Source organism: Scyliorhinus torazame, unplaced genomic scaffold, assembly GCF_047496885.1.
Source record: "Scyliorhinus torazame isolate Kashiwa2021f unplaced genomic scaffold, sScyTor2.1 scaffold_223, whole genome shotgun sequence".
Taxonomy (NCBI): Eukaryota; Metazoa; Chordata; class Chondrichthyes; order Carcharhiniformes; family Scyliorhinidae; genus Scyliorhinus; species Scyliorhinus torazame.
Window position 1 is genome coordinate 14424 of NW_027307950.1, and position 16945 is coordinate 31368.

A 16945-nucleotide genomic window follows, 5' to 3' on the forward strand; every position below is an offset into this window, starting at 1 on the left:
AGGAAACCGGAGCACCCGGAGGAAACCCACGCAGACACGGGGAGGACGTGCAGACTCTGCACAGACAGTGACCCAAGCCGGAATCGAACCTGGGACCCTGGAGCTGTGAAGCAATTGCGCTATCCACAATGCTACCGTGCTGCCCTTAAGAACAAAAAATGTAGATGGGCTTTAGAGTGGTTTCACAGGTCGGCGCAACATCGAGGGCCGAAGGGCCGGTACTGCGCTGTAATGTTCTGATGTTCTATTTTTCGTGCGACGTTAAATATATTTGTGTTAGTAATGAAGTTTGTTTTAACAAATCGTGTCCCGATTCAGTCCTGGAGTGAGGCATAATTCCTCACCGTCTTTACAAAATTCAAATAAAATATTGGGGTTTCCCTCCAGTATTGGAGCTACCGGTGGGTTCTGGGCGAAGATGCAAAATTGCTGCCTGTATCTGCCTTTCCTGGTTTAGCCTGTACAACATTCCAAACCAACTCTTTCTGTACCTAAAACAGGTGAAACGGAGGAAGATGTCGTTCTGTCGGCTGAACGGACAGTGTGAGCTCGGTGGAGGAGCCGGCATCAAAAAGGAACGAACAGGTCCGTTCTCCATCCTCTCCATCCCTCCCGAGTTAGTGAGTATCCGGTGTAGTACATGGAGGAGGATGCAGCACCTTCATCCAATGGATGAACTCACAAATCCACAAACATCCAAGCCCTTGTAAGATACAGTTATAATAATACAGATTTCATTAGAGACAGTTCCTCTGAATATTAATTACTGTGTGTGTCCTCCTCCGGGAGGCTGTCCTGCGATCCACTCTGGGACACTGTGTGACTGTGATCTACCCTGTCTGAATGTTTTAATGTGATCTACTCTGGGTGAATGTGTGATTGTGATCTACTCCGGGACAATGTGTGATTGTGATCTACTCTGGACAACTGTGGGATTGTGATCTACTCCGGGTGACTGTGTGATTGTGATCTACTCTGGGTGAATGTGTGATTGTGATCTACTCTGGACAACTGTGGGATTGTGATCTACTCTGAGTGACTGTGATTGCGATCTACTCTGGGTGAATGTGTGATTGTGATCTACTCTGTGTGAATGTTTGATTGTGATCTACTCCGGGACAATGTGTGATTGTGATCTACTCTGGGTGAATGTGTGATTGTGATCTACTCCGGGTGACTGTGTGGTTGTGATCTACTCTGGGTGAATGTGTGAGTGTGATCTACTCTGGGTGAATGTGTGATTGTGATCTACTCCGAGTGAATGTGTGATTGTGATCTACTCTGAGTGAATGTGTGAGTGTGATCTACTCTGGGTGAATGTGTGATTGTGATCTACTCTGGGTGAATGTGTGATTGTGATCTACTCAGAGTGACTGTGATTGTGATCTACCCTGGATAAATGTGCGAGTGTGATCTACTCTGAGTGAATGTGTGATTGTGATCTACTCTGGGTGAATATGTGAGTGTGATCTACTCCGGGACAATGTGTGATTGTGATCTACTCTGGGTGAATATGTGATTGTGATCTACTCTGGGTGAATGTGCGAGTGTGATCTACTCTGGGTGAATGTGAGATTGTGATCTACTCTGGGTGAATATGTGAGTGTGATCTACTCCGGGACAATGTGTGATTGTGATCTACTCTGGGTGAATATGTGATTGTGATCTACTCTGGGTGAATGTGTGATTGTGATCTACTCAGAGTGACTGTGATTGTGATCTACTCTGGATAAATGTGCGAGTGTGATCTACTCTGAGTGAATGTGTGATTGTGATCTACTCTGGGTGAATGTGTGATTGTGATCTACTCTGGGTGAATGTGAGATTTTGATCTACTCTGGGTGAATGTGAGATTGTGATCTACTCTGGGTGGATGTGAGATTGTGATCGACTCTGGGTGGGTGTGAGATTGTGATCTACTATGGGTGAATGTGAGATTGTGATCTACTCGGGGTGGATGTGAGATTGTGATCTACTCTGGGTGAATGTGAGATTGTGATCCACTCCGGGTGAATGTGAGATTGTGATCTACTCTGGGTGAATGTGTGATTGTGATCTACTCTGGGTGAATGTGAGATTGTGATCTACTCTGGGTGAATGTGAGATTGTGATCTACTCTGAGTGAATGTGTGATTGTGATCTACTCCGGGACAATGTGTGATTGTGATCTACTCTGGGTGAATGTGTGATTGTGATCTACTCTGGGTGAATGTGAGATTGTGATCTACTCCGGGACAATTTGTGATTGTGATATACTCTGGGTGAATGTGTGATTGTGATCTACTCTGGGTGAATGTGAGATTGTGATATACTCTGGGTGAATGTGAGATTGTGATCTACTCTGGGTGAATGTGAGATTGTGATCTGCTCTGGGTGAATGTGAGATTGTGATCTACTCTGGGTGAATGTGAGATTGTGATCTACTCTGGGTGAATGTGAGATTGTGATCTACTCTGGGTGAATGTGAGATTGTGATCTACTCTGGGTGGATGTGTGATTGTGATCTACTCTGAGTGACTGTGTGATTGTGATCTACTCTGGGTGAATATGTGATTGTGATCTACTCTGGGAGAATGTGTGATTGTGATCTACTCTGGGTGAATGTGAGATTCTGATCTACTCTGGGAGAATGTGTGATTGTGATCTACTCTGGGTGAATGTGAGATTCTGATCTACTCTTCCTTTTTCAGAAACACACATTTATTTCCTTCCAACAGCCTTTGCACAAAACTCTCACTATGCATCACCCGACAGAGGCCACCTGAAGCCCCTTTACATATCAGTGTCAATTAGTGGATACTTAATATAAATGAGACAACTAATTGCAATGTCTCTTAACCCATTACTTAACAGTCTCCCCTTCCTTGGAGAAAAAAATTATTAGGTGAAAACAAAATTTCAAGAAACTCAAAAGTACTTCAAGAAACACAAAAACACACACATGATGTCTGTCTACCTAACCAGTTCAGTTGCCCAATTACACTTCGCAGTTGCTCTTTTTCTATCTTTGAAACCATTGCGTCTTTTTGTGAATCTCGGCCACGACTAATTGCTATTGGGCTGATGCTTTCCAAATAGGATTGCTGACGTAAAGTTGCCCCTAACTTAGTCTGTCCAATTTCCAGTCCAATATATTTAAATGCATCGGAAGCCTGACTTCCAACCCTGAATTCTTTCCTCAAACCAGAGATTACAATACCTTCAAAATCACTAGTCCCACCCCACAAAAAATCATCGACATGCATCATAAAAATGCCAGAAAGATTTCCTTTATAGTGCCAGTAAAACATTGCAGGATCTGCTTTCAACTGGCAACAGCCTAACTTTAACAAAACTGACCTTACCGAAAAATACCAGACTCTAGATGCATCATTTAATCCATATACACATTTGTTCACCTTCCAGAGTACCCCTTCTGTGTTAGCTGCTTCTTTAGGAGGACGGAGAAAAATGTCTCTCTGGAGCTGATGCCCCTGCAAAAAGGCAGATTTTATATCTATAGATTTGCGTTCCCATGCCTTTGTGGCTAATAGAGCCAAGAAGATCTTTAAAATAACCTTTCCTGCTGGAGGTGAATCTACCCTTAAATCCTGATCTTCTAAGTTTTCTTCAAATCCCCTTGCCACAAGCCTGGCCTTTGCCTTATAAGTTCCATCCGGAAGAACCTTTTCCGTGCAAATCCATCTGTGGGATAGAGCTCTTTGTCCCCTATCCGGTACTTCCGTGTATACCCCAAATTCACTCCAACTATGCAATTCTTGCTGTTTAGCTTCTTTGATAACTTTTTCATCTAATTTATTGGAAGCCACCAAAATCTTACGTTCATGTGGGCTTCTACTCCTATTAGTATTCGTAGTCTTACTCATGTTCCGAGATCTTGATAAACTACGTCCCCTCTCCCGCCTGGTATCTTGTTCTGTACTGCTACTGCTTGATCTTTCCCTTCTGCTGTGGGATGTCCTTTCAATAGTTCTCGACATTTTCCTGCGGACCTGTTCGCTATCCGATGTGCTATCTGAACTGGCACTGCGTTTCTGTGCCCTCCATTTTTGAACTTTGTGTTCCCAATCCATTGTCTTGACTCCTTCCCCTGAATGCTGTACATTCAACCAATGTTTATACTTTCCAGTGGCCTTCCCTGCTCTACTAATAACAGTTGCATCCTTCCATTGACTAGACCCTTCAGGCAAGTATGTCACTTTTGTACCAACTTTTGGCAGTTGTCCTTTTGGAAAAATGGCCTGTTCTAATTCATCAGAAGTGTTGTTCCTCCACAGAAACCCTGTCTATATCAGTTAATTTGTCCTCATAGTTCTGTAACACATGCATACCAGATGACTCTGGTTCCTCGTCATGTCTGTCTGCTCTGTCTAAATTTGAACATTTGTAATCTGTACCCATTATCCTTGATGAATGGACCCTAACAGTTTGATTACCATGTTGCAAAATAATTGTTTTGCCATCTATGCCTATGATCTTCCCTGGGCCTTTCCATTCATTAGAATTGTCTCTCTTATAGTATACCATGCCTCCTTGCTGAAAAACGGCATCTGGTGGCCGTACGTTATGTCTTAAAGCTCTGCAAATTCTTTCAGAGACTTCTGCTTCCAAAAAAGCTATTCTACTGCTATGTAATGCATTTAAATGTTCAGCAAAACCAGAGCTAATTGTAGTCCCCTCTCAAGCTGGAGGCTGGTCATTCAAAATGGACGGAATTTTAGGATTTCTACCAAACACTAATTGATAAGGACTATAGCCCCCAACCATCTGCAATGAATTCTTTGCATGTACTGCCCATGCTAAAGTTGAATTTAGCCTGCAATTTGGTCGATCTGTCAAAATTTTCCGAAGCATGTCATCGATGACAGCATGATTTATTTCACAGACACCATTACTAAATGGGCTTTCTGCAGCCATATTCATAACTCTGATATCCATGTTTTCACACATTTCCCTAAACTCATCATTAGCAAATTCTCCCCCATTGTCCGTAAGGAATTTTGCCGGTGGACCCATTCCTGTCCCTATCCATTTTTCCACGATTTGATCCAGAATTACTCTCTTTTCTTTACTTCGTACAATCGTTGATTGACTAAATCTGGTTGCTAAATCTACAAAATGCAAAATAAAGATATTATTTGCTTTATCCCAGATCTTAAGGTCCATGGCCACAATGTCGTTAAAATCCCTGGCCAAAGGTAGGGTTACTATCGGTCATGCTGGTGTCCTGCTGTACTTCCTACAAACTTCACAGCGGTCACTAACCTGTTCTATCAGTTTAGTATAGTCGTCATCCCTTACCCCTGCATCCTTTAATAAATTTTTCAGCCTCCGAGGAGACGGATGTGCAAATTGCCTATGCAGTTTTAATACCACAAGGTTTTTTATCAGCTGAAGTCCCATTTTCAACTGCCATTAACACATCCTTAACCACTCTACTTGAAAAATTATTTGTCAGTAATGGAATACAATAGTGTCCCGACTGTGTAAATTGTAAGTCCACCGTCTTTCCAAAAACTGTTGCCTTATCCGGTGTTCGACGTTTTAGTTGCTGTGAAATGAAGAGTCTAAAGTTCTTGTTCCTTTTCACCAAACACCATTTATTTCACTTCCACAGCCTCTGCACAAAACTCTTAACAACACACCACCTGACTGAGGCCACCTGAAGCCCCTTTACATATCAGTGTCAATTAATGGATACTTAACATAAATGAGACAACTAATTGCAATGCCTCTTAACCCATTACTTAACAGTCTCCCCTTCCTTGGAGAAAAAAAATAATTAGGTGAAAACAAAATTTCAAGACACTCAAAAAAACACACACATGATGTCCCCCCCTTTTCTTTTTTTTTGTTTGGACGCGAAAGAAAAAAAAACAGTCACAGAAACAAGCGGCCTTCATTAACAATATCCAAAAGTTTCTGTGAACTCGCCCCTCTTTTCGTAAAACAGTCTGACAGTTGATAGCTCCTATAGACCCATTTAATTTTTGTTATTTCCCCTCTGTCCAACATCTGCTTCAAACTTGCGATGTCTATCCGTAACCTCTTTTCATTGACACTTTTTGTAGAGTGCACATTTTCCCACTGGGATTTATTGTCAATGTGACAGTCAATAGGTACATTACCCAAATCCCCTAATCCCAAAATTTCTGTCAATATCATACTTATATAAAAGGCCACATTCACTTCCTCTACAAGGCTTAACGTCTCAGCAGCAAAAGTGCTTTTTACCACTCTCCTTAATTTCTTTGTTTCCCATACAAGCGGGCAACATTTACCATTGTTCCCCAAAAGGAAAATTATAAAACCTCCTGCGCTTGAAACCCCATCACATAAATTTGCGTAGGACGCATCACTATAAACTGAGTTTCAAGTGCTTAAGGTCACCTAAAACCGGGAACTTCAAAACACACTCCTGCATTTTTAGTTTGGCCAACGCTTTATTTGCTCTTATTATGTCTTCAACTTTGGGATCATTCATTTTTGTACTCAACTCTAAGACATCAAAACTCACGTCCGGTCTAGTCTGTCTACCTAACCAGACCAGTTGCCCAATTACACTTCGCAGTTGCTCTTTTTCTATCTTTGAAACCATTGCGTCTTTTTGTGAAACTCGGCCACGACTAATTGCTATTGGGCTGATGCTTTCCAAATAAGATTGCTGACGTAAAGTTGCCCCTAACTTAGTCTGTCCAATTTCCAGTCCAATATATTTAAATGCACCGGAAGCCTGACTTCCAACCCTGAATTCTTTCCTCAAACCAGAGATTACAATAGCTTCAAAATCACCAGTCCCACCCCACAAAAAATCATCGACATGCATCATAAAGATGCCAGAAAGATTTCCTTTACAGTGCCAGTAAAACATTGCAGGATCTGCTTTCAACTGGCAACAGCCTAACTTTAACAAAACTGACCTTACCGAAAAATACCAGACTCTAGATGCATCATTTAATCCATATACACGTTTGTTCAACTTCCAGAGTACCCCTTCTGTGTTAGCTGCTTCTTTGGGAGGACGGAGAAAAATGTCTCTCTGGAGCTGATGCCCCTGCAAAAAGGCAGCTTTTATATCTATAGATTTGCATTCCCATGCCTTTGTGGCTAATAGAGCCAAGAAGATCTTTAAAATAACCTTTCCTGCTGTAGGTGAATCTACCCTTAAATCCTGATCTTCTAAGTTTTCTTCAAATTCCCTTGCCACAAGCCTGGCCTTTGCCTTATAAGTTCCATCCGGAAGAACCTTTTCCGTGCAAATCCACCTGTGGGATAGAACTCTTTGTCCCCTATCCGGTACTTCCATGTATACCCCAAATTCACTCCAACTATGCAATTCTTGCTGTTTAGCTTATTTGATAATTTTTTCATCTAATTTATTGGAAGCCTCCAAAATCTCATGTACATGTGGGCTTCTACTCCGAATAGTATTCGTAGTCTTACTCATGTTCCGAGATCTTGATAAACTACGTCCCCTTTCCCGCCTGGTATCTCGTTCTGTACTGCTACTGCTTGATCTTTCCCTTCTGCTGTGGGATGTCCTTTCAATAGTTCTCGACCTTTTCCTGCGGAGCTGTTCACTATCCGATGTACTATCTGAACTGGCACTGCGTTTCTCTGCCGTCCATTTTTGAACTTTGTGTTCCCAATCCATGGTCTTGACTCCCTCCTCTGAATGCTGTACATTCAACCAATGTTTATACTTTCCAGTAGCCTTCCCTGCTCTACTAATAACAGTTGCATCCTTCCATTGACTAGACCCTTCAGGCAAGTCTGTCACTTTTGTACCAACTTTTGGCAGTTGCCCTTTCGGAAAAATGACCTGTTCTAATTCATCAGAAGTGTTGTGTTCCTCCACAGAAACCCTGTCTATATCAGTTAATTGGTCCTCATAGTTCTGTAACACATGCGTACCAGATGACTCTGGTTCCTCGTCATGTCTGTCTGCTCTGTCTAAATTTGAACATTTGTAATCTGTACCCATTATCCTTGATGAATGGACCCTAACAGTTTGATTACCATGTTGCAAAATAATTGTTTTGCCATCTATGCCTATGATCTTCCCTGGGCCTTTCCATTCATTAGAAATGTCTCTCTTATATTATACCATGCCTCCTTGCTGAAAAACGGCATCTGATGGCCGTACGTTATGTCTTAAAGCTCTGCGAATTCTTTCAGAGACTTCTGCTTCCAAAAAAGCTTTTCTACTGCTATGTGATGCATTTAAATATTCAGCAAAACCAGAGCTAATTGTAGTCCCCTCTCAAGCTGGGGGCTGGTCATCCAAAATGGACGGAATTTTAGGATTTCTACCAAACACTAATTGATAAGGACTATAGCCCCCAACCATCTGTAATGAATTCTTTGCATGTACTGCCCATGCTAAAGCTGAATTTAGCCTGCAATTCGGTCGATCTGCCAACATTTTCTGAAGCATGTCATCGATGACAACATGATTTATTTCACAGACACCATTACTAAATGGGCTTTCTGCAGCCGTATTCATTACTCTGATATTCATGTTTTCACACATTTCCCGAAACTCATCATTAGCAAATTCTCCCCCATTGTCCGTAAGGAATTTTGCCGGTGGACCCATTCCTGTCCCTATCCATTTTTCCACGATTTGATCCAGAATTACTCTCTTTTCTTTACTTCGTACAATCGTTGATTGACTAAATCTGGTTGCTAAATCTACAAAATGCAAAATAAATATATTATTTGCTTTATCCCAGATCTTAAAGTCCATGGCCACAATGTCGTTAAAATCCCTGGCCAAAGGTAGGGTTACTATCGGTCGTGCTGGTGTCCTGCTGTACTTCCGACAAACTTCACAGCGGTCACTAACCTGTTCTATCAGTTTAGTATAGTCATCATCCCTTACCCCTGCATCCTTTAATAAATGTTTCAGCCTCCGAGGAGACGGATGTGCAAATTGCCTATGCAGTTTTAATACCACAAGCTTTTTTATCAGCTGAAGTCCCATTTTCAACTGCCATTAACACATCCTTAACCACTCTACTTGAAATATTATTTGTCAGTAATGGAATACAATAGTGTCCCGACTGTGTAAATTGTAAGTCCACCGTCTTTCCAAAAACTGTTGCCTTATCCTGTTCCATATCCAGTTTCATGTGAGCTTTCTTCATCGACGGTCTGCTCAGAAGCAAAGGTACAACATCCGTGCTAATGAAATGATTCACTCCGGCAATATTGCAAGGGATCACCACTCTTTTCAGCGACTTCAGAGTATTATCATCCCCAAACCTGAAACTTGTGGAACTTTCAAATTCCTTAACCTTGTTACGATTTTCAGCATTCAAAGAGTCCAGGTAACATTTTAACCAGTCAATTCCACACACAGTAAATGTGCAGCCACTGTCCAATACAGCACAGTTGAAGGATTCTGCAACCAACACCCTCATTACCGGCGTAAAACTGCTTGTCAATAGGACAATGCCTTCTTTCTGGTCGCTATCCTTTTCCTCTTCTGACTCTTCCGTGTCATGTGTCGCTTCAAACACTCTATCATAACGAGTTGGACAGTTGAAAGCATAATGGTATTGAGAGTCACATCGATAACATCGATTTATCATGCCCCGTGCATTTCTGGGGTTCATCTTCCTATTGTAGGTTCTAACTGGGTTTCTGTCTTCATAATTTCCTTGTCTCGTTCTCCTTCTATAGTCTTGAGCCCTGTTCGTAGCCATACGATTTCGCCATCCTGTTAGTAGTGTATCTTCCATCTTCTGCCTTATTGCATGCTGACCTATTTGGGTCATCAGAGCCATCGGAATCGAATGTTTCCCTGGAAACATTTGTAAAGCTTTTGTCATCTGTTCGAATAAGGTATCCTTATCAGTAAACTGAACTGTCAAAACCAGGAGCCTATCCATGTTGCTCACTCTAGCACAGTCAAGTAATTTAAAGGCCAACACAGACTGGAAATTCCAGATTGTGTTCTTGCAGCCTTTTATATAATCTGCCAAATTCCATTACATAGTCTTCCATGGAGATACCCTCCATTTTCCGGAACTTATCAAAATCCGACCATGCTTCATACGCACTTAACAAGTCATCTTTCTTATAAATCTTATCCATATAATGTAATAAAGTCTCCAGACCTTCTTCTGAGTCTAACTCTTCCAATTCCAGCTCAGAAAGCACTTTGTTTCGGATTTTACTCCCATATGGTAGAGAAAGAGCCAATGCCATACCTTGTTTTCTCTTTCCCAAAGCAGTTACCTTAGTCCATATAACTACTGCACTTCTCCATTGGTCGTCCGATTCTCTTTCAGAATATAAGGGAGGATAGTCATATCCAGCCACCTTTATCCTGGGTTCAGCCATATATCCCTTTTTTTTTTTCTTTTCTCACTCACTCCTTGGTTTGATCTGGAAAAGTTGTATCTTTCAACCCTTCACATTTACACAGCAACCATCCTCTGCTACCAATTGTTAACCGTTTTAGTTGCTGTGATATGAAGAGTCTAAAGTTCTGTTCCTTTTTCACAAACAAACATTTATTTCCTTCCAACAGCCTTTGCACAAAACTCTGACTATACATCACCTGACAGAGGCCACCTGAGGCCCCTTTACATATCAGTGTCAATTAGTGGATACTTAACATAAATGAGACAACTAATTGCAATGTCTCTTAACCCATTACTTAACAGTGATTGTGATCTGCTCTGGGTGAATGTGTGATTGTGATCTACTCTGGGTGACTGTGGGATTGTGATCTACTCTGGGTGACTGTGGGATTGTGATCTGCTCTGGGTGAATGTGTGATTGTGATCTGCTCTGGGTGAATGTGTGACTGTGATCTACTCTGGGTGACTGTGGGATTGTGATCTACTCTGGGTGACTGTGGGATTGTGATCCGCTCTGGGTGAATGTGTGATTGTGATCTGCTCTGGGTGAATGTGTGATTGTGATCTACTCTGGGTGACTGTGGGATTGTGATCTACTCTGGGTGACTGTGGGATTGTGATCTACTCTGGGTGACTGTGGGATTGTGATCTGCTCTGGGTGAATGTGTGATTGTGATCTACTGTGGGTGACTGGGATTGTGATCTGCTCTGGACGAATGTATGATTGTGATCTACTCTGGACGAATGTGTGATTGTGATCTCTGGAAAATTCAAAATTGTGATCTACTCTGGACGAATGTGTGATTGTGATCTACTCCGAGTGACTGTGTGATTGTGATCTACTCTGGATAAATGTGTGATTGTGATCTAATCTGGGAGACTGGGTGATTGCGATCTACTACAAGTGAACGTGTAATTGTGATCTACTATGGATAAATGTGTGATTGTGATCTACTCTGGGAGACTGTGTGATTGCGATCTACTCTGGGAGACTGTGTGATTGTGATCTACTCTGGGTGACTGGGTGATTGTGATCTACTCTGGGTGACTGTGTGATTGTGATCTACTCTGGGAGACTGTGTGGTTGTGATCTACTCTGGGTGACTGGGTGATTGTGATCTACTCTGGGTGACTGTGTGATTGTGATCTACTCTGGGTGACTGTGTGATTGTGATCTACTCTGGATAAATGTGAGATTGCGATCTACTCTGGGTGCTCTGACAGTGCTCTGACTGTGAGATGTGGCAGGTCCGGGAGGCTTCCAGCGTCCCGGATGGTTTCATCTGCAGAAAGTGCACCCAACTGGAGCTCCTCACAGACCGCATGGTTCGGTTGGAGCAGCAATTGGATGCACTTAGGAGCATGCAGGTGGCGGAAAGCGTCATAGATCGCAGTTATGTAAATGTGGTCACACCCAAGGTGCAGGCAGAGAAATGGGTGACCACCAGAAAGGGCAGGCAGTCAGTGCAGGAATCCCCTGTGGTTGTCCCCCTCTCGAACAGGCATACCCCTTTGGATACTGTCGGGGGGGATAGCCTATCAGGGGAAAACAGCAGCAGCCAGAGCAGTGGCACCACGGCTGGCTCTGATGTTCAGAAGGGAGGGTCAAAGCGCAGAAGAGCAATAGTAATAGGGGACTCTATCGTCAGGGGCACAGATAGGCACTTCTGTGGACGTGAAAGAGACTCCAGGATGGTATGTTGCCTCCCTGGTGCTAGGGTCCAGGATGTCTCCCAACGGGTAGAGGGCATCCTGAAGGGGGAGGGCAAACAGGCAGAGGTCGTTGTACATATTGGTACTAACGACATAGGCAGGAAGGGGCATGAGGTCCTGTAGCAGGAGTTCAGGGAGCTAGGCAGAAAGTTAAAAGACAGGACCTCGAGGGTTGTAATCTCGGGATTACTCCCTGTGCCACGTGCCAGTGAGGCTAGAAATAGGAAGACAGAGCAGCTAAACACGTGGCTAAACAGCTGGTGTAGGAGGGAGGGTTTCCGTTATCTGGACCACTGGGAGCTCATCCGGGGCAGGGGTGACCAATATAAGAAGGACGTGTTGCATCCTAAACTGGAGAGGCATAAATATCCTGGCCGCGAGGTTTGCTGGTGTCACACGGGAGGGTTTAAACTAGTATGGCAGGGGGGTGGGCACGGGAGCAATAGGTCAGAAGGTGAGAGCATTGAGGGAGAACTCGGGAATAGGGACAGTGTGGCTCTGAGGCAGAGCAGACAGGGAGAAGTTGCTGAAAACAGCGGGTCTGGTGGCCTGAAGTGCATATGTTTTAATGCAAGAAGTATTACGGGTAAGGCAGATGAACTTAGAGCTTGGATTAGTACTTGGAACTATGATGTTGTTGCCATTACAGAGACCTGGTTGAGGGAAGGGCAGGATTGGCAGCTAAACGTTCCAGGATTTAGATGTTTCAGGCGGGATAGAGGGGGATGTAAAAGGGGTGGCGGAGTTGCGCTACTGGTTAGGGAGGATATCACAGCTATACTACGGGAGGACACCTCAGATTCAGTAAAACTGTATGGGTAGAGATCAGGAATAAGAAGGGTGCAGTCACAATGTTGGGGGTTTACTACAGGCCTCCCAACAGCCAGCGGGAGATAGAGGAGCAGATAGGTAGACAGATTTTGGAAAAGAGTAAAAACAACTGGGTTGTTGTGATGGGAGACTTCAACTTCCCCAATATTGACTAGGACTCACTTAGTGCCAGGGGGTTAGACGGGGCAGAGTTTGTAAGGAGCATCCAGGAGGGCTTCTTAAAACAATATGTAGACAGTCCAACTAGGGAAGGGGCGGTACTGGACCTGGTATTGGGGAATGAGCCCGGCCAGGTGGTAGAAGTTTCAGTAGGGGAGCATTTCGGGAACAGTGACCACAATTCAGTAAGTTTTAAAGTGCTGGTGGACAAGGATAAGAGTGGTCCTCGGGTGAATGTGCTAAATTGGGGGAAGGCTAATTATAACAATATTAGGCGGGAACTGAAGAACCTAGATTGGGGGTGGATGTTTGCTGGCAAATCAACATCTGACATGTGGGCGGCTTTCAAGTGTCAGTTGAAAGGAGTTCAGGACCGGCATGTTCCTGTGAGGAAGAAGGATAAATACTGCAATTTTCGGGAACCTTGGATAACAAGAGATATTGTAGGCCTCGTCAAAAAGAAAAAGGAGGCATTTGTCAGGGCTAAAAGGCTGGGAACAGACGAAGCCTGTGTGGAATATAAGGAAAGTAGGAAGGAACTTAAGCAAGGAGTCAGGAGGGCTAGAAGGGGTCACGAAAAGTCATTGGCAAATAGGGTTAAGGAAAATCCCAAGGCTTTTTACACGTACATAAAAAGCAAGAGGGTAGCCAGGGAAAGGGTTGGCCCACTGAAGGATAGGCAAGGGAACCTATGTGTGGAGCCAGAGGAAATGGGCGAGGTACTAAATGAATACTTTGCATCAGTATTCACCAAAGAGAAGGAATTGGTAGATGTTGAGTCTGGAGAAGGGTGTGTAGATAGCCTGGGTCACCTTGAGATCCAAAAGACGAGGTGTTGGGCGTCTTAAAAAATATTAAGGTAGATTAAGTCCCCAGGGCCTGATGGGATCTACCCCAGAATACTGAAGGAGGCTGGAGAGGAAATTGCTGAGGCCTTGACAGAAATCTTTGGATCCTCACTGTCTTCAGGTGATGTCCCGGAGGACTGGAGAATAGCCAATGTTGTTCCTCTGTTTAAGAAGGGTAGCAAGGATAATCCCGGGAACTACAGGCCGGTGAGCCTTACTTCAGTGGTAGGGAAATTACTGGAGAGACTTCTTCGAGACAGGATCTACTCCCATTTGGAAGCAAATGGACGTATTAGTGAGAGGCAGCATGGTTTTGTGAAGGGGAGGTGTCTCACTAACTTGATAGAGTTTTTCGAGGAGGTCACAAAGATGATTGATGCAGGTAGGGCAGTGGATATTGTCTATATGGACTTCAGTAAGGCCTTTGACAAGGTCCCTCATGGTAGACTAGTACAAAAGGTGAAGTCACACGGGATCAGGGGTGAGCTGGCAAGGTGGATACAGAACTGGCTAGGTCATAGAAGGCAGAGAGTAGCAATGGAAGGATGCTTTTCTAATTGGAGGGCTGTGACCAGTGGTGTTCCGCAGGGATCAGTGCTGGGACCTTTGCTGTTTGTAGTATATATAAATGATTTGGAGGGAAATGTAACTGGTCTGATTAGTAAGTTTACTGACGACACAAAGGTTAGTGGAATTGCGGATAGCGATGAGGACTGTCAGAGGATACAGCAGGATATAGATTGTTTGGAGACTTGGGCGGAGAGATGGCAGATGGAGTTTAATCCGGACAAATGTGAGGTAATGCATTTTGGAAGGTCTAATGCAGGTAGGGAATATACAGTGAATGGTAGAACCCTCAAGAGTATTGAAAGTCAGAGAGATCTAGGTGTACAGGTCCACAGGTCACTGAAAGGGGCAACACAGGTGGAGAAGGTAGTCAAGAAGGCATACGGCATGCTTGCCTTCATTGGCCGGGGCATTGAGTATAAGAATTGGCAAGTCATGTCGCAGCTGTATAGAACCTTAGTTAGGCCACACTTGGAGTATAGTGTTCAATTCTGGTCGCCACACTACCAGAAGGATGTGGAGGCTTTAGAGAGGGTGCAGAAGAGATTTACCAGAATGTTGCCTGGTATGGAGGGCATTAGCTATGAGGAGCGGTTGAATAAACTCGGTTTGTTCTCACTGGAACGAAGGAGGTTGAGGGGCGACCTGATAGAGGTATACAAAATTATGAGGGGCATAGACAGAGTGGATAGTCAGAGGCTTTTCCCCAGGGTAGAGGGGTCAATTACTAGGGGGCATAGGTTTAAGGTGAGAGGGGCAAGGTTTAGAGTAGATGTACGAGGCAAGTTTTTTATGCAGAGGGTAGTGGGTGCCTGGAACTCGCTGCCGGAGGAGGTGGTGGAAGCAGGGACGATAGTGACATTTAAGGGGCATCTTGACAAATACAAGAATAGGATGGGAATAGAGGGATACAGACCCAGGGAGTGTAGAAGATTGTAGTTTAGTCGGGCAGCATGGTTGGCACGGGCTTGGAGGGCCGAAGGGCCTGTTCCTGTGCTGTACATTTCTTTGTTCTTTGTTCTTGTTCTTTGACTGTGTGATTGTGATCTACTCTGGGTGAATGTGTGATTGTGATCTACTCTTGGTGAATGTGTGATTGCGATCTACTCTGGGTGAATGTGTGATTGTGATCTACTCTGGGTGAATGTGTGATTGTGATCTACTCTGGGTGAATGTGAGATTGTGATCTACTCTGAGTGAATGTGTGATTGTGATCTACTCTGGGTGATTGTGATCTACTCTTGGTGAATTTGTGATCCACTCTTGGTGAATGTGTGATTGTGATCTACTCTGGGTGAATGTGTGATTGTGATCTACTCTGGGCGAATGTGTGATTGTGATCTACTCTGGGTGAATGTGTGATTGTGATCTACTCTGTGTGACTATGTGATTGTGATCTACTCTGGGTGAATGTGTGCATGTGATCTGCTCTGGGTAACTGTGAATGCGACCTACTCTGGGTGACTATGTGATTGTGATCTACTCTGGATACATGTGTGATTGTGATCTACTCTGGGTGAATGCGTGATTGTGATCTACTCAGTGTGAATGTGCAATTGTGATCTACTCTGGGTGAATATGTGATTGCGATCTACTCCGGGACAATGTGAGATTGTGATCTACTATGGATACATGCGTGATTGTGATCTACTCTGGGTGAATGTGTGATTGTGATCTACTATGTGTGAATGTGTGATTATGATCTACTCTGGGTGAACGTGTGATTGTGATCTACTCTGGGACAATGTGAGATTGTGATCTACTCTGGGTGACTCTGTGATTGTGATCTACTCCGGGACAATGTGAGATTATGATCTACTCTGGGCGAATGCGTGATTGTGATCTACTCTGGGTGAATGTGTGATTGTGATATACTCTGGGTGAATGTGTGATTGTGATCTACTCTGGGTGAATGTGTGATTGTGATCTACTATGGGTGAATATGCGAGTGTGATCTACTCCGGGACAATGTGTGATTGTGATCTACTCTGTGTGAATGTGTGATTGTGATCTACTCTGGGACAATGTGAGATTGTGATCTACTCTGGGTGAATGTGTGATTGTGATCTACTATGGGACAATGTGAGATTGTGATCTACTCTGGGTGAATGTGTGATTGTGATATACTCGGGGTGAATGTGTGATTGTGATCTACTCTGGGTGAATATGCGAGTGTGATCTACTCCGGGACAATGTGCGATTGTGATTTACTCTGGGTGAATATGTGATTGAGATCTACTATGGGCGAACGTGTGATTGTGATCTACTCTGGGTGAATATGTGAGTGTGATCTACTCTGGGACAATGTGTGATTGTGATCTACTCTGAGTGACTCTGTGATTGTGATCTACTCTGAGTGACTCTGTGATTGTGATCTACTCTGAGTGACTCCGTGATTGTGATCTACTCTGGATGAATGTGTGATTGTGGTCTACTCGGAGTGAATGTGTGATT

The 16945-nt window shown here is 43.7% G+C and overlaps 1 protein-coding gene across 4 annotated transcripts in view; it reads left to right on the forward strand.

The window, feature by feature from the left end:
* The first annotated feature begins 503 nt into the window (after nt 1–503).
* The window catches only part of LOC140405782 (F-box only protein 24-like), a 293160-nt gene continuing 276718 nt past the window's right edge, over nt 504–16945 (forward strand). For 3 of the 4 annotated variants that reach the window (XM_072494211.1, XM_072494212.1, XM_072494215.1), the window contains exon 1: nt 504–620. In XM_072494211.1, coding sequence (XP_072350312.1) covers nt 516–620 — 105 coding nt within the window. In that variant the 5' untranslated portion in view covers nt 504–515. The remainder of the gene's footprint in view (nt 621–16945) is intronic. The other variant, XM_072494213.1, reaches the window with a different exon arrangement.